Source organism: Pongo abelii, chromosome X (assembly GCF_028885655.2).
Source record: "Pongo abelii isolate AG06213 chromosome X, NHGRI_mPonAbe1-v2.0_pri, whole genome shotgun sequence".
NCBI lineage: Eukaryota > Metazoa > Chordata > Mammalia > Primates > Hominidae > Pongo > Pongo abelii.
Genome location: NC_072008.2, coordinates 158,414,391 through 158,432,318, shown reverse-complemented (window position 1 = coordinate 158,432,318; position 17,928 = coordinate 158,414,391). Strand labels below are relative to the sequence as shown.

General features: G+C 54.6%; 1 protein-coding gene across 4 annotated transcripts; it reads right to left on the bottom strand.

The window, feature by feature from the left end:
* Positions 1-1,328: 1,328 nt before the first annotated feature.
* MAGEA4 (MAGE family member A4) lies at positions 1,329-11,512 on the bottom strand. 4 transcript variants are annotated; one of them, XM_054545201.2, is made up of 4 exons: positions 11,435-11,512; positions 7,396-7,525; positions 2,992-3,064; positions 1,329-2,916 (listed from the first exon to the last, which is right to left on the bottom strand). In XM_054545201.2, the coding sequence occupies exon 4, from the start codon at positions 2,849-2,851 to the stop codon at positions 1,898-1,900; it is 954 nt and encodes a 317-aa protein (XP_054401176.1). In that variant the 5' UTR covers positions 2,852-2,916; positions 2,992-3,064; positions 7,396-7,525; positions 11,435-11,512; the 3' UTR covers positions 1,329-1,897. The 4 variants fall into 4 exon arrangements, with proteins under 4 accessions (XP_054401176.1, XP_054401177.1, XP_024096443.1 ...); XM_054545202.2 differs by lacking the exons at positions 7,396-7,525; positions 11,435-11,512 and adding an exon at positions 8,105-8,184; XM_024240675.3 differs by lacking the exon at positions 11,435-11,512 and having other exon boundaries at positions 7,396-7,532.
* Between the last annotated feature and the right edge of the window lie 6,416 nt (positions 11,513-17,928).

Here is a 17,928-nt window from a genome sequence, read left to right as displayed (position 1 = left end):
CCTTCTCCAAGCCTGCTTTTAGTAATGTTGACCTCAAGGTTCTTTTGTCACCTGAGAGACATGGTGCAGTGCTGAGAAGAGAAATAAAGTACCAGTTGGGAGGTCAACCTCAGGCTGGGGGGAATGGGAACAGCATGGGCTCTAAATGAATTCAGAGCAGGGGTCTGGTTCCAGCCCTGTTCCTTACTAGCCACATGATCCTGGGGATACCCCGGAAACACTCTGTTATTATGTCCCAGTTCACAAGCCCTGTGAGCCTTGAATTCATCTGTAAGCAGATTTGATAAGCCCTGTCTAGTAAGACTGTTGGAGTATGTGCAATGTACGTGAAGCACCTGGCTCAGGGCCTGGAATTAAATTAGAAGTTTAAGGAATGGCAGATGGCTGTTATTTCTCATATTATTTGACCCCAGACCCTAGCATTCTGGGATTCTGTTGCTGCTGTTGATCAGAGAATATACAGCTCAATAGGGCATGGAATAATTAGCCAAAAAAGGAAGTTTCGTCCATAAAATTCAGTAAGAATTACCACTTAGAGAATGTGCCTCAAAATTTGAGTGTGTGCGAGTTTTCCCCAGCCAGATGCAGCCCAAAGCTCCTAGAATTTGAGTCAAAAACCAATTCTTTCCCTCGCTCCCAGCTGCTTTTCCATCCATACCACTATTTTCATTTTGTTACCACCCAAAATCTAGCCCCTGCTTACAACTGGTCAAATTGAACTTGAGATAACCTAATTAGAATGCCTTTTTAATAGTCAGTTCTGGTTCTCCCAGCCAGGTAAAAAAGCACCTGGCCAGTGGCTTCTGGGTCTCCCTTTTGGGGGAGACATACACTTATCTCACAGGAAACCCTTGCAAATAATGGGTGTCCATCACCTAGCTCATGCACTGCATTCAACAACACTGGGACAAAAGCGCAAGACACCTTCCATTCCTGCCACAGATAGAGGCTCCTCTCTGTTCATCCACTGTCAAAAAGGAACTGCTCAGAGCACTTTTCCAATCTGGGCTTTTCCCTCTGCCTCTGAGAATCTGGCCCTGGACCCACCAAGCTTCATTAGAATCAGATCCCTCAGAAGAAAATGCAGTTTCCCAAAGCCCAAAAGGCCCCACACAGGGAATTTACACTCGACCACTCTCACCTGGAGCCCCACACCCACACTCCGTACTTTTCCCCTACATCTTAGAGGACATCTTGTCACCTTAATTATATGACCGCAGCTCCTAGACTCTTAGTACCCTATCAGTAGGCGTGTGTCTGGCTTACCCTAGTATCTCCACTACTAATCCTGGGCCTTCTACAGAGCAGATGCTCAGCGCATAGAGAAGAAATGAGCCAGTTAACAGAAAGAATTATTTATTCAGATTTAACTTCTTTTACATTCACGAAGAAGCCAAGGAAATCCAGGTATGCATATATATTTTTTAAGTTTTACAGAATAGACTGAGGCATAAGGCAGGAATTAAGTATCTTTTAATTTCTTTACCTCACGTATTTAACGGTGAATTCACACTTCTAAACAAATACTCCACTGCTGTTATTATGTCCCAAATTCACAAAATAGAATGGATTTCCCAATCTGAATAAAAAACAAGACTCTTACTCCTAAACTATATCAACAGCAATATATGTAACTACGATTCATAAACTTGGATGCTGAAGTTCATTCAACCATCCATTAAAAGGAACATTTGAACAACTGTAAAAGGAAACAGAGATAAATCTCCAAGTCATCCAATAAAACAGAAACCCACTACTAAGAACGCTGACTACTTTCTTCAAACAGAGTGAAGAATGGGCCTCATGTTACACGAGGCAAGGGAAGCTGCTGCACAGGGCCGTTAGATGCACTGGCCCAGCCCTGCCCCTTCCCCATGGCCCTGGCTGCAACTCATGCTCAGACTCCCTCTCCCTCCTCTAACAAAGCTGCTTCACGCAGGGATGGGTAGGAAATGCGAACTCTTGCATTGACCCTGACCACATGCTCCAGGACTTTCACATAGCTGGTTTCAGCCAGAGCCCTCGGACCCCACAGGAACTCATAGCATGCAGGATCACTGCCAGGTACCTGCCGGTACTCCAGGTAGTTTTCCTGCACCCAATCTTGGGTGAGCAGTTTCCTGGGCTCCCCAAAGACACTGTGCTCCCTCCCATCATACACTTCCATCACACTCAGCTCCTCCCAGATTTCCTCCTCAGAGGCGCTGTCGCCCTCCATTGCGATTGTGCCCAGGACGATTATCAGGAGGCCTGTCTTGGGAAAGATCTGATTATTACCCAGCAGGCCATCGTAGGAAAGGCCCAGGCAGGTGACAAGGGTGTAGGTGTTGCTGGTGGGGTCCACTTCCTTCACGTCAATGCCAAAGATCATCTTCAGGGACTCGGAGGCTTTGCCGAAGATCACAGGAAAGCAGCGCTTGTAATTTTTGATGACTCTCTCCAGCATTTCTGCCTTTGTGACCAGCTCCTTGGCTCGATACTTGAGGAGCAGAAAACGAACCAACTCATCCACCTTCTTACTGAGTGCTTCTCGGAACAAGGACTCTGCATCAGGCGAGGTGCTTGGCCCCTCCTCTTCTTGGCCGCTGGAACCCTCATTGGGTTGTCTCCAGCAAGTGAAGCTGACGGTAGTGGGTAAGGCAGAGGCTCCCTGAGGACTCTGGGGAGGACCTGTTGACCCAGCAGCAGGCACTTCCTCCAGGGTGCCAGGGACCAGAGGAGAGGAGGAGGAGACAGCAGCCTCCTGCTCCTCAGTAGTAGGAGCCTGCGCACCCACCAGACCCAGGGCCTCTTCTTGGACCTCAACGCCTTCCTCAGGCTTGCAGTGCTGACTCTTCTGCTCAGAAGACATGATGACTCTGGTCAGGGCAGCAGGCGGGAGTGCAGGCAAAAGCTGGGCAATGGGGACCCACAGGCCTAGGGAGAGAGAGAGCATGTGAGAGGCCTCAGCTGAGGACAAAATCTTCGAGGCTCTAACAAAGGCTTACTTACAGATCTTCTCCTTGTTGCTCCTCTGTGGCCTCCAGGGAATCCTGTCCTCCGGGTTGGCCTGTCCCCTCAGAACCTGAAGGAGGAAGCGAGAGAGCACCTCAGGGTATAGCCGGCCAGCAGAGGTCGATTCTGCAGGACTGATGGTAGGGAGGTGAGGCCAGACTCTCTGGAGTCCCATGTGTCCTGTGGCAGGTGGGGCCCTTGGTGTGCATTCAGGGCGAACATTCACTGCTGGCACAGCCTATGCATCCTCTGTTCTGTAACCTGAGGACACTGTCTCAGACCAAAGCCTCACTGCCTTGTTCCTAGAGCTCCTAGGAGAGGAATCCATGGGCCCTTAGGGTGCAGACTGTAAGCACAGCCCCGGTCCCTCAGTGCTATCAAGAGGGTAGGCTGGACTCTGTGAGGTCCCCACTCTCATGGAGTGGATGATCCTCACTGTGTTCACTCAGGGCCCTCACATTTCTCCAGGCAGGGTCTGGATCCCACTCTTTTGCTGGCCTGAGAAACTCAGATCAAGAGCTCACATGCCTGAGAGGAAACAGGACATAAGAAGCCCCACATCTGGCCACATGTGCCTAGGTCTTCCGAAGAACAGCAGCAAAAAATGTCGAAATTCATTGGAACCCATGTGTCCTGGGTGAGGAGCCTGCTTGGTCCTCACCTCAACTCCTGGCAGAGCCTGGGACCCTCCCTCTACTGACCTGGGTACAGCACCCTCAGACCAAGGCCTCCCCCTCCGTGACACCAGTGATCCCAGGATAAGAGAGGGACCTCAGCAGACAGCCAAGCCCAAGCTCTCTGGGGTGACAACAGGAGCAGGGCTGATTTCTGTGGGGTCATCATCTGCGTTCTGGCCCTGTGGTACCCTCAATCCTCCCTCACATTCCTTACCAGGACTCTTGGCAGATCCTGGGACCACTGTGTCTGTAGACCAGATGGGGGTCCCTGTGGTGACCTGAGTCACCCTCTGAGAACAAGGTCCTCACCTCAATGAGATCTGGAATCAGAAATGAGAAGGAGCCACATCCTGTCACCCCTGTGTGGGGTGCCCAGGGCTGACCCCTTTTGTTCTGGGGTGAGGGTTCTGATGGCCTCCTGTGGGTTACTCATGTTTGCTCCTGACAGGGCCTGCCCTTCCTCAACCCCCAACCCCCTGAGACGAGGAGACATTGCCTCTTTACTCCAAGACCTCATCTCCCTGAAGGTTCCCCAACTTCCTGCCTGTGGTACAAGTGAGATTGGCACACAGGGCCATCCCTCTTCTGGTCCCCCCTGAGCTAAGTACAGGGGACAGCCAGACTCTGTGGGGTCCTGTCTTTCCGAGCCACAGGTATCCCGATTCCTCATGAAGTGTGGCACACCTTGGGTCCTGTAGATCCTGGGACTCCTCCCTCTGCTGACCTGAAGTACCACTCCTCAGACCATAGCCCTCTCTTCTCTGTGACCTCGAAGATGCAGGAAGTATGAGCTACAGGTGGCTACCTTGCCCAGGACCTCCCAGGGCCCAGATCTCCACTGATCTGGAATGCAAGGCCCCCTGAGTCCTCCCTCGTCTTCCTTTCCTTGATCCCGGAAGGGCTTGGAACCCACCCCTCTGATGACCTGAGTCGCCATCCCTTGGATTCTCGAGGCTAAAAGAGGAGGCATCTCATTCTCAGAGAGGGGTGGGGTGGGCTCCCTGCCTTGGGGTGCTGGGTCTCCTGAGGCCTTCCTCATCTCCCAGGAGGGCCAGGGTCCTCCCTCTGCTACCCTGAGGCTCTGCTCATGATACCAAACCCTTTCCCTCCTTCAGCCCTCGATGTGGATGTCAAGATCCGAGTGCCTGACCATTCCCAGGTCTTCCTGGGGTTGACTGCAGGGGAAACAATGGATTCTGCAGAACGAAGTTGGGGATGGGGCTGGGCATGTTGGAATACAGATGGGGTGGGGGTGTAGGGCCCTCAGTTCCCTCTCAAGGTCCCGACCCCGATGCCAGGCAGAGCCTGGGCCCTGCCTTGGGCACACCAAGCTCTTGACTCTAGAGTCCCCTGTAGTTTTAGTGGCAGTGGGAGCTGGGATGGCCTAGCCTGAGAAGTCTTCCCCCAGGTGGTCCAGGACTGGCAGCAGGAGCTGCGCTGGATTATTTGGGTTCCTCTATCTTGGGTGGGGGCCTCCTCAGTCCTTCCTCAGAGTCTCACCTTGCCTTGCCACAGAGCTTGGGCCTGCTCCCCTCAGCCGATCTCAGTTGGCCCCTCAGGACTATGCCCTTGATTCTCTGACCCCCAAAACATCCCAGCACCAAGCCTGGGGTTTCCCTGGATTGATAGCAGAAGAGGAACTGGATTCTGCCTGGCGAGGGTGCAGGGCAAGGAATGGGAGATGGGGCAGCGAAATGGCAGCGGATTTGTGGGAGTGGGGGTTAGACTGGGATCTTGGGGGACCTCAGTTCCCTCTCAGGTTTCTGACTTTGATTCCAGGCAGGGCCTGGGCCATGCCCTCTCCTAACCAGCCCTTCCCTGATCACACCAAACTTTGACTCCAGAGTCCCCTGTGGATTAAACAAACGCGTTGCGAAGGGGGCGGAGATGGGGAGCAGCCCAGCCTGAGAAGTCAGCCTCGGCGGAGTAGTCCAGGGCTGGGACCCTCTATCAGGGATAGGGGTGTCCTGAATCCTCTCTCAGAGTCTCACTTTGCCTCCTCACAAAGCCTGGGCCACCTTCCCTCTGCCAATCTCAAGCCGCCCTTCAGACCCAGAACCTCACTTCCCTCTAACCCTTAAGGCACAAGTCAGTGACACCACATCTGGCCACCCAGGGCTTGCCTGGATTGAAAGCAGGGGTGGAACCGGATGCTGCACTGATGGGGATGAAGGTAGGGGTGGGGAAGGGGGGTATGAGACTAGTAGGGGGGTTGGGGAGAATAGGGGCACAGGTGGGGAATGGGGGTACAGAAGGGATAGGGAGTGCAGATGGGAATGGGAACGGGGTAGGGGATAGGAATGGGGGTGGGGGACACTCAGTCCTCTCCTAGGGTCCTGACGTTGATGCCTGGCAGAGCCTACCCCCACCAGTCCTGCACTGATCACACCAAGCTCTGACTCCATAGCCCCTGTGGCTTAAGCGGCAGTGGGGTGGTGGGCGTCCCAGACCTCAGACAGACGTCCGCCCACGAGTGGCCCAGGACTGGAAGCAGGAGGGGTGCTAGATTATTTGGGGTCGTCTATCTGGGGTGGAGAGGGTCTCCCGACTTCTCCCTCAGCTTCTCACTATGCCACCTCACAGAGCCTGGACCGGCTTTTCTCTGCCAATCCCAAGCTGCCTCTCAGACTGAGAAGCTAGCTTCTCTCCAACCCCCAGTGCACAAGCCACTGGCATCACATCCAGGCACCTGGAGCTTCCCTGGGTTGAAAGCAGAAGCAGAACTCGATTCAGCCTGGCTGGGGGTAGTGCTGTTGGGGTGGGGGATGAGGACATAAGGGTAGTGGGGGTTTGGGGAGGATAGGGGTGCTGGTGGGGGATGGAGTGTAGATGGGGTTGGGAGTGTGGATGGGAATGGGGGTGGGGAACCCTCAGCCCTCTCTTACAGTCCTGAGGTTGATGCCTGGCAGAGCCTGCCCTCACCAGTCTTGCACTGATCACCCCAAGCTCTGACTTCAGAGTCCCCTGCGACTTCAGAGACAGTGGGGTGGTGGGCGCCCCAAACTCACAAGTCCGCCCACGGGTGGCCCACGGCTGGCAGCAGGAGTGGTGCCGGATTATTTGGGGTCATCTATCTGGGGTGGGGGTCTCCTGAGTCCTCCCTCAGCGTCTCACCTTGACTCCTCACAGGGCCTGGCCCGCTTCCCTCCACCAATCCCAAGCTGCTGGTCAGACAGAGGAGCTCGCTTCTCTCTAATCCCCAATTTGCAAGTCAGTGGCATCATATTCGGCCACCTGGGGCTTTCTTGGGTTGAAAGCAAAAGCGCAACCCGATTCAGCATGGATGGTGGTGGGAGGGGTGAGGTCGGTGGAGGAGGCGGGTTTTTGGGGGTGGGACATGGCGGTATGAGGGTGGTGGGGGGTTTGGGAGGATGGGGAGCTGGTGGACGATGGGAGTGTGGATGGGTTTGTGAGTGCGAATGGGAATGGGGTTGGGGGATGGGAATGGGGTTGGGGGATGGGAATAGGGGTGCGGTAAGCTAAGCCAGCCTTTACGGTCCTGAGGTTGATGCCTGGCAGAGCCTGCCCTCACCAGTCTTGCACTGATCACCCAAAGCTCTGACTCCAGAGTCCCCTGCGACTTCAGAGGCAGTGGGGTGGTGGGCGCCCCAGACTCAGAAGTCCGCCCACGGGTGGCCCACAGCTGGCAGCAGGAGTGGTGCGGGATTATCTGGCATCGTCTATCTGGAGTGGGGGCCTCCTGAGTCCTCTCTCAGCGTCTCACCTTGACTCCTCACAGGGCCCGGCCCGCTTCCCTTCGCCAATCCGAAGCTGCTGGTCAGACAGAGCAGCTCACTTCTCTCTAACCGCCAATGTGCAAGTCAGTGGCATCACATTCGAACACCTGCGGCTTTCTTGGGTTGAAAGTGGAAACAGAACCCGATTCAGCGTGCATGGGGGTGGGACGGGTGACGTCGGTGGGAGGGGAGAGGTCGGTGGAGGGGGTGGGTTTTTGGGGGTGGGTTGAAAGCAGAAGCGGAATCCCATTCAGCGTGGATGGGGGTGGGAAGGGTGAGGTTGGTGGAGGGACCCCGGTTTTTGGGGTGGGAGATGGCAGTATGACAGAGGTGGGGGGTCGAGGAGGATAGGAGTGCTGGTGGGTGATGGGGGCGCGGATGGGTTTGGGAGTACAAATGGTGATGGGAAAGGGGACGGGATGGAGGATGGGAATAGGGGTGGGGTACACTTAGCCCTCTCTTAGGGTCCTGAGGTTGATGCCTGGCAAAGCCTGCCCTCACTAGTCTTACACTAACCACCCTAAGCTCTGACTCCAGAGTCCCCTGCGACTTCAGAGGCAGTGTGGTGGTGGGCGCCCCAGGCTCAGAAGTCCGCCCACGGGTGGCCCACGGCTGCTAGCAGGAGTGGTGCGGGATTATTTGGGGTCCCCTATCTGGGGTGGGGGGGGCCTCCTGAGTCCTCCCTCAGCGTCTCACCTTGACTCCTCACAGGGCCTGGCACACTTCCCTCCGCCAATCCCAAGCTACTCGTCAGACAGAGCAGCTCGCTTCTCTCTAACCCCCAATGCGCAGGTCAGTGGCATCACATCCGGGCACCTGGGACTTTTTTGGGTTGCAAGCGGAAGCGGAAACCCGATTCGGCGTGGATGGGGGTGGGAGGGGGGAGGTCGGTGGAGGGGGCGGGTTTTTGGGGGTGGGTTGAAAGGGGAAGCGGAACCCGATTCAGCATGGCTGGGGGTGGGAGGAGTGAGGTTGGTGGAGGGGCCCCGGTTTTTGGGGTGGGAGATAGCAGTGTGAGAGAGGTGGGGGGTTGAGGAGGATACGAGTGCTGGTGGGGGATGGGGGCGCGGATCGGTTTGGAGTGCAAATGGTAATGGGAAAGGGGACGTGAAGAAGGGTGGGGTACGCTTAGCCCTCTCTTAGCGTCCGGAAATTGATGCCTGGCACAGCCTGCCCTCACTAGTCTTACACTAACCACCCCAAGCTCTGACTCCAGAGTCCCCTGCGACTTCAGAGGCAGTGAGGTGGTGGGCGCCCCAGACTCAGAATTCCACCCACGGGTGGCCCACGGCTGGTAGCAGGAGTGCTTCGGGATTATTTGGGGTCCTCTATCTGGGGTGGGGGACCTCCTGAGTCCTCCCTCAGCGTCTCACCTTGACTCCTCACAGGGCCTGGCCCGCTTCCCTCCACCAATCCCAAGCTGCTCGTCAGACAGAGCAGCTCGCTTCTCTCTAACCCCCAATGCGCAAGTCAGGGGCATCACATCCGGGCACCTGGGACTTTCTTGGGTTGAAAGCGGAAGCGGAAACCCTATTCGGCGTGGAAGGGGGTGGGAGGGGGGAGGTCCGTGGAGGGGGCGGGTTTTTGGGGGTGGGTTGAAAGCGGAAGCGGAACCCGATTCAGCATGGCTGGGGGTGGGAGGGGTGAGGTTGGTGGAGGGGCCCGGGTTTTTGGGGTGGGAGATGGCGGTGTGAGAGAGGTGGGGGGTTGAGGAGGATAGGAGTGCTGGTGGGGGATGGGGGCGCGGATGGGTTTGGGAGTGCAAATGATAACGGGAAAGGGGACGGGGTGGGGGATGGGAATAGGGCTGGGGTACGCTTAGCCCTCTCTCAGGGTCCTGAGATTGATGCCTGGCAGAGCCTGCCCTCACTAGTCTTACACTAACCACCCCAAGCTCTGACTCCAGAGTCCCCTGCGACTTCAGAGGCAGTGAGGTGGTGGGCGCCCCAGGCTCAGAAGTCTGCCCATGGGTGGCCCACGGCTGCTAGCAGGAGTGGTGCGGGATTATTTGGGGTCCCCTATCTGGGATGGGGGGGGCCTCCTGAGTCCTCCCTCAGCGTCTCACCTTGACTCCTCACAGAGCCTGGCACACTTCCCTCCGCCAATCCCAAGCTGCTCGTCAGACAGAGCAGCTCGCTTCTCTCTAACCCCCAATGCGCAGGTCAGTGGCATCACATCCGGGCACCTGGGACTTTTTTGGGTTGCAAGCGGAAGCGGAAACCCGATTCGGCGTGGATGGGGGTGGGAGGGGGGAGGTTGGTGGAGGGGCCCCAGTTTTTGGGGTGGGAGACAGCGGTGTGAGAGAGGTGGGGGGTTGAGGAGGATATGAGAGCTGGTGGGGGATGGCGGCGCGGATGGGTTTGGGAGTGCAAATGATACTGGGAAAGGGGAAGGGGTGGGGGATGGGAATAGGGCTGGGGTACACTTAGTCCTCTCTTAGGGTCCTGAGATTAATGCCTGGCCCAGCCTGCCCTCACTAGTCTTACACTAACCACCCCAAGCTCTGATTCCAGAGTCCCCTGCGACTTCAGAGGCAGTTGAGGTGGTGGGCGCCCCAGACTCAGAATTCCGCCCACGGGTGGCCCACGGCTGCTAGCAGGAGTGGTGCGGGATTACTTGGGGTCCCCTATCTGGGGTGGGGGACCTCCTGAGTCCTCCCTCAGCGTCTCACCTTGACTCCTCACAGGGCCTGGCCCGCTTCCCTCCGCCAATCCCAAGCTGCTGGTCAGAGCAGCTCGCTTCTCTCTAACCCTCAATGCGCAAGTCAGTGGCATCACATCCGGGCACCTGGGACTTTCTTGGCTTGAAAGCGGAAGCGGAAACCCTATTCGGCGTGGAAGGGGGTGGGAGGGGGGAGGTCCGTGGAGGGGGCGGGTTTTTGGGGGTGGGTTGAAAGCGGAAGCGGAACCCGATTCAGCATGGCTGGGGGTGGGAGGGGTGAGGTTGGTGGAGGGGCCCTGGTTTTTGGGGTGGGAGATGGCGGTGTGAGAGAGGTGGGGGGTTGAGGAGGATAGGAGTGCTGGTGGGGGATGGGGGCGCGGATGGGTTTGGGAGTGCAAATGATAATGGGAAAGGGGACGGGGTGGGGGATGGGACCAGAGCTGGGGTAGGCTTAGCCCTCTCTTAGGGTCCTGAGATTGATGCCTGGCACAGCCTGCCCTCACTAGTCTTACACTAACCACCCCAAGCTCTGACTCCAGAGTCCCCTGCGACTTCAGAGGCAGTGAGGTGGTGGGCGCCCCAGACTCAGAAGTCTGCCCACGGGTAGCCCACGGCTGGCAGCAGGAGTGGTGCCGGATTACTTGGGGTCCTCTATCTGGGGTGGGGGCCTCCTGAGTCCTCCCTCAGCGTCTCACCTTGACTCCTCACAGGGCCTGGCCCGCCTCCCTCCACCAATCCCAAGCTGCTCGTCAGAAAGAGCAGCTCGCTTCTCTCCAACTCCCAATGCGCAAGTCAGTGGCATCACATCCGGGCACCTGGGACTTTCTTGGGTTGCAAGCGGAAGCGGAAACCCGATTCGGCGTGGATGGGGGTGGGAGGTCGGTGGAGGGGGTGGGTTTTTGGGGGTGGGTTGAAAGCGGAAGCGGAACCCGATTCAGCATGGCTGGGGGTGGGAGGGGTGAGGTTGGTGGAGGGGCCCCGGTTTTTGGGGTGGGAGATGGCGGTGTGAGAGAGGTGGGGGGTTGAGGAGGATACGAGTGCTGGTGGGGGATGGGGGCGCGGATCGGTTTGGGAGTGCAAATGATAATGGGGAAGGGGACGGGAAGAGGGGTGGGGTACGCTTAGCCCTCTCTTAGCGTCCGGAGATTGATGCCTGGCAGAGCCTGCCCTCATTAGTCTTACACTAACCACCCCAAGCTCTGACTACAGAGTCACCTGGGACTTCAGACGCAGTGAGGTGGTGGGCGCCCCAGACTCAGAAGTCCGCCCACGGGTGGCCCAAGACTGGTATCAGGAGTGGTGCGGGATTACTTGGGGTCCTCTATCTGGGGTGGGGGCCTCCTGAGTCCTCCCTCAGCGTCTCACCTTGACTCCTCACAGGGCCTGGCCCGCTTCCCTCCACCAATCCCAAGCTGCTCGTCAGACGGAGCAGCTCGCTTCTCTCTAACCCCCAATGCGCAAGTCAGTGGCATCACATCCGGGCACCTGGGACTTTCTTGGGTTGAAAGCGGAAGCGGAAACCCGATTCGGCGTGGATGGGGGTGGGAGGGGGGCGGTGGGGGGAGGTCGGTGGAGGGGGCGGGTTATTGGGGGTGGATTGAAAGGGGAAGTGGAACCCGATTCAGCATGGCTGGGGGTGGGAGGGGTGAGGTTGGTGGAGGGGCCCGGGTTTTTGGGGTGGGAGATGGCGGTGTGAGAGAGGTGTGGGGTTGAGGAGGATAGTAGTGCTGGTGGGGGATGGGGGCGCGGATGGGTTTGGGAGTGCAAATGGTAATGGGAAAGTGGATGGGGTGGGGGATGGGAATAGGGCTGGGGCACGCTTAGCCCTCTCTTAGGGTCCTGAGATTGATGCCTGGCACAGCCTGCCCTCACTAGTCTTACACTAACCACCCCAAGCTCTGATTCCAGAGTCCCCTGCGACTCCAGAGGCAGTGAGGTGGTGGGCGCCCCAGACTCAGAATTCCGCCCACGGGTGGCCCACGGCTGCTAGCAGGAGTGGTGCGGGATTACTTGGGGTCCTCTATCTGGGGTGGGGGCCTCCTGAGTCCTCCCTCAGCGTCTCACCTTGACTCCTCACAGGGCCTGGCCCGCTTCTCTCCACCAATCCCAAGCTGCTCGTCAGACGGAGCAGCTCGCTTCTCTCTAACCCCCAATGCGCAAGTCAGTGGCATCACATCCGGGCACCTGGGACTTTTTTGGGTTGCAAGCGGAAGCGGAAACCCGATTCGGCGTGGATGGGGGTGGGAGGGGGGCGGTGGGGGGAGGTCGGTGGAGGGGGCGGGTTATTGGGGGTGGATTGAAAGGGGAAGCGGAACCCGAGTCAGCATGGCTGGGGGTGGGAGGGGTGAGGTTGGTGGAGGGGCCCGGGTTTTTGGGGTGGGAGATGGCGGTGTGAGAGAGGTGGGGGGTTGAGGAGGATAGTAGTGCTGGTGGGGGATGGGGGCGCGGATGGGTTTGGGAGTGCAAATGGTAATGGGAAAGGGGACGGGGTTGGGGATGGGAATAGGGCTGGGGTAGGCTTAGCCCTCTCTTAGGGTCCTGAGATTGATGCCTGGCACAGCCTGCCCTCACTAGTCTTACACTAACCACCCCAAGCTCTGATTCCAGAGTCCCCTGCGACTCCAGAGGCAGTGAGGTGGTGGGCGCCCCAGACTCAGAATTCCGCCCACGGGTGGCCCACGGCTGCTAGCAGGAGTGGTGCGGGATTACTTGGGGTCCTCTATCTGGGGTGGGGGCCTCCTGAGTCCTCCCTCAGCGTCTCACCTTGACTCCTCATAGGGCCTGGCCCGCTTCCCTCCGCCAATCCCAAGCTGCTGGTCAGACACAGCAGCTCACTTCTTTCTAACTCCTAATGTGCAAGTCAGTGGCATCACATCCGGGCACCTGGCGCTTTCTTGGGTTGAAAGCGGAAGCAGAACCCGATTCAGCGTGGATGGGGGTGGGAGGGGCGAGGTCGGTGGGAGGGGCGAGGTCGGTGGAGGGGGCGGGTTTTGGGGGGTGGGAGATGGCGGTATGAGGGTCGTGGGGGGTTTGGGAGTATGGGAAGCTGGTGGAGGATGGGAGTGTGGTTGGGTTTGTGAGTGTGAATGGGAATGGGAGTGGGGTAGGAGAATGGAATGGGGTTGGGGGATGGGAATAGGGGTGTGGTAATGCTCAGCTGGCTTTTACGGGCCTGAGGTTGATACCTGGCAGAGCCTGCTCTCACCAGTCTTGCACTGATCACCCCAATCTCTGACTCCAGAGTCCCCTGCGACTTCAGAGGCAGTGGGGTGGAGGGCGCCCCAGACTCAGAAGTCCACCCAAGGGCGGCCCAGGGCTGGCAGCAAGAGTGGTGCAGGATTATTTGGCATCGTCTATCTGTGGTGGGGGCCTCCTGAGTCCTCCCTCAGCGTCTCCCCTTGACTCCTCACACAGCCTGGCCCGCTTCCCTCCGCCAATCCCAAGCTGCTGGTCAGACAGAGGAGTTTGCTTCTCTCTAACCCCCAATTCTCAAGTCAGTGGCATCACATCCGGGCACCTGTGGCTTTCTTGTGTTGAAAGCGGAAGTGCAACCCAATTCAGTGTGGATGGGGGTGGGAGGGGTGAGCTCGGTGGCGGGGGCAGGTTTTTGGGGGTGGGAGATGGCGATATGAGGGTGGTGGGGTGTTTGGGAGGATGGGGAGCTGGTGGAGGATGGGAGTGTGGATGGGTTTGTGAGTGGGAATGGGAAGGTGGTAGGGGATGGGAATGGGGTTGCGGGATGGGAATAGGGGTGTGGTACGCTCAGCTGGCTTTTAGGGTCCTGAGGTTGATGCCTGGCAGAGCCTGCCCCCACCAGTCTTGTACTGATCACCCCACGCTCTGACTTCAGAGTCCCCTGAGGCTTAAGTGGCAGTGGGGTGGTGGCCCCCCCCCCCCAGACAGAAGTCTTCCCAGGAGTGGCCCAGGGCTGGCAGCAGGGGTGGTGTTGGAGTTTTCGTGGTCGTCTATGTGGGGTGGGGGTCCTCCTGGGTCCTCCCTCAGCATCTCACCTTGCCTCCTTATAGAGCCTGGGCAGGCTTCTCTCCACCAATCTCAAGCTCCGAGTCAGACGCAGAAGCTCGCTTCTCTCTAACCCCCAGTGCGCAATTCAGTGGCATCACATCCAGGCAGCTGGGGCTTTCCTTGGTTGAAAGCGGGGGTGGAACCGGGGATCCTGCCTGGATGGGGGTATGGGTGTTGGGGGGTGGGGGTGCAGGTGTGGGGTGGGGGATGAGGGTGCGGGGGTTGAATTGGGGATGGGGGTATGAGGGTGGCGCGGGGTTGGGGATGATGGGGTGCTGGTAGGGGATGAGGGTGTGGATTGGGTTAGGAGTGTGGAAGGGAATGGGAATGGGGTGGGGGATAGGAGTGGGGGTGGGGAACCCTCAGCTCTCTCTTAGGGTCCTGACTTTGATGCCTGGCACAGCGTGCCCCCACCTTGCCTCCTCACAGAGCTTGCACCTGCTTCCCTCCGTGGATCTTGAGTTGCTGGTCAGACTGACAGCCTCGCTTCTCTCTGACCCACAATGCACAAGTCAGAGATGTCACATCCGGGCCACCTGGGTTGACAGCAGGGGCGGAACCGGATTCGGCCAGGGTGGGAGTTGGGGTGGAGGAGGAGGCGAGAGGTCCTGGGGTTAGGGGTTGAGGTAGGCGTGCCCCTCAGTCCTCCCTTGATTCCTGGCATAGCCTGGACCCCTGTTCTCTGCGGATGGTGTCTGCTCCCCTCAGACCAATGTTCTGACTCCGAGTCCCCTGAGGTCACAGTGGGGGGAGAGGTGTCCTTGGGCGACAAAGCTGCTGGGGTCTTCCAAGGCTGACAGGAGGGACTAAACTGGATTCTGTGGCTCCTCTTTGTGCGGGGGTGGACCCTCAGTCTTCACTCAGGAGGGTCCTCTTCCTGGGTCCTGGCTCTTTGTTGAAGTGATGGGTTGGAGATGCTCTGTTTCTCTCACCTCTGAGCGTTTGCCCAGCTGTACCCCTTGCAGAAAATGGCTGCGGGTACCAGGTGAGGTGTTCCCTGGGTGGCTGCAGCACCCGTTATTGTAGTGACCTCTGTGAGAAGATGCACGCCTTCCCACAGGGGCTCCTCCCCAGCCGGAGCTGGACTTTGGAAACCTTTTTTCCTCAAAGAAATATATTTTACATATCTTCCAAGGATATATGTAGGTAGCAACATATATATTTATTTCTATGAAAGAATACCTACCCTTAGTTTGGATGACTCACTCTGATACCCTATTCAACTTCTATTCCATTGTTTATGTTCTGTTAAAATAATTCTTTTCGAGACCAGCCTGGCCAACAGGGTGAAACACTGTCTTCACTAAAAATACAAAAAAATTAAAAAATTAGCTGGGTGTGGTGGTGGGCGCCTGTAATCCCAGCTACTTGGGAGGCTGAGGCAGGAGAATCGCTTGAACCTGGTAGGCAGAGGTTGCAGTGAGCCAAGATCGAATCATTGCACTGCAGCCCCGGCGACAGTCTCAAAACAATAATAACAATAATAATTCCAATCCTCACCCACTAAGTTGGTTTCAGGTTGTAATTAGCAGATCTCCGGAACCATACTGCCTTAACCAACCCAATTTTCCTGCTGTCATGCTATTACCCTAGGGTTACTGGAATCGTGTTTTGAGGTGCTGCCTCAGATTGTGCAGTGTGGTGAGGTGGAAATTTTAAAATGTTCATCCTATTCGTTCTGTCATCTGACGTCTAGGCAGGCTATAGACTTCAACATCCCTGCAGCCAACCCCCCTCCAACTGACACCGCTCCAAACATAAGTACCAGTTCAACACAGCCCTCAGTCTCACCCAGGACTTTCTGCGTTTTGTTGCTTAGATTTTGTTGCTGATATTGTTGCTTTTTCTTTCTTTCTTTTTCTCTTCTATAATTTTCCAGAGTTGATTTGGGAACCAGAGAACAGCAGCCTAAGTTTGACTGTAATTTTGGCAGCTACAGGTAAGACACTAAATTGTAAATAATTTAAGCAGAATTGACATTTTTACAATGTTCTGCTCCTGATCAATGAATATGTTATGCTCCTTTACTTATTTCAAACTCCTTTTACTGAATCTATCAGTATACTTTGATAGTTTCCTCTAGAAAGACCTTAAACATTTTTCTTAGGCTTCTTTTTTGGTAATTCTTGGATTTTGTTGCTATTGCAAATGGCATATTTTCTATTAATTGTTCTAATTAATGGAAATTAATTAACTCTAATAGTTATTGCTATTGTGTGGCAGAGAGTTTGATTTTGCTATAGTAATCTGTTGTACACCTCATTCTGAAAACCCATTGACTTGAATATTCCACATGCCTTTTTCTTTGAATTTTCAAGAATGATAAGGGTATTATCACTAAACATTATGTATTTTTCCTATATTCACGCCCCTTATTTATTATGATACTTATAGCTCTGACTTTGTGTCTCAATGATGATTTAAAACGTGGAGATAATAGCCTACATCTACTTCTTGTTCCTGCCTTTAATGATAATTTTTTGAACTTTTCAAATTTGTTTGCTATTGATTTTAGGAAATGTATGCTCTCTTTCAATATAGGTTAACTAAATATTTTTACCATGAACTCATATTGAATTTCTTCCAAAAGCTTTTTCTGTACCCATTGATGTGATACATTTTTTCTCCTCTATTTTGTATGTAAAAAATTACAATGAAACTTTTTTTTCTAATGTTAAATCATATTTTCTTTCCTTGGGCAGAGCTTGTTTGTTTATTTAATATTCTACTAATTTACATAAGATATTTGCTGCTATGTAAGAGAGCTTGTTTTTGTGTTTTTTCCATCGGGAGTTGGGGGTGGTCCTCATCTGATTTTTGAATCCAGGAGGGTTAATCTGGGAGATTGAATTGAAGAATTGTCTATATTTTGCGTGCTTTGAAGAGTTGAGATAAGATGATGGTTAGTTTTCCTTGATCATTTGGTGGAATCAGCCTCCAAAACTGACTAACCTGGGACGTTTGAGGGTGGCTTGAGCTTTGAATATTGTATAGTTTCAGTTTGTGTTGTTTAATTGAAGTTTTCTTTTTGGATCAATTTGGTCATTTATTTATTTTATTTCTACAAAATAGTTTCATTTAGGATTTAATTTTTAATGGCATGATATTTATGATAAAAAACGTTTTTTTATCAGGGAAGCCTCACACATATAGAATAATAGAGAGACTAACATAATGAACCCAGCATACCTGACACTCAGCATCAACAACCTTAAATACACGGCAAATCTGGTTCCAGTTAGACACTCACCTACCTGCATCTCAGCTGCTGGAATAATGTGGATCAAATCAAAGACAGCATACCATTTCATCTTGAAATAATTCAATATTCATTTTTAAAAGGCAAGGAGATTGTACCCAGCTGTACCCCTCTCAGAGAATGGCTGCAGGTACCAGGTGAGGTGTTCCCTGGGTGGCTGCAGCACCCGTGATTGTAGTGACCTCTGGGTCACAATCACTACAAATAAAAACCCAATACAATTCTCATTTATAAAAAAATAAATAAATGATTCTGAAATGTTCAACTGTTTTATGCACTTATCTAGAAGACTTATACTTTATAAAAATTTGTTTATTTGGATGAGTACCCAAAAATAGTATTACATACTGATTTTTTGTAATTAAATCTTCTCTCACCTGTAGGTCCCCTCCACATGATCTGTTTTCCTGCCATTGCTTCGTTGTTGTTGGAAAGAAATATATCTTATGTTCTTTCCAGTTTTCCATAGTTTGGATTTGCAACACTGTGATGTCCTTTATCATATTCTCTAGCCCTTAATTTCTAGGGCTACAAAATGGCCCAGACTCATCAGGTTTATGCCCTGCTCCAGTCGTAG

Bases quoted from the DNA above. Each gene is read 5' to 3' on its own strand.
- MAGEA4 (XM_054545201.2), bottom strand. From the start codon at position 2,851: ATGTCTTCTGAGCAGAAGAGTCAGCACTGCAAGCCTGAGGAAGGCGTT.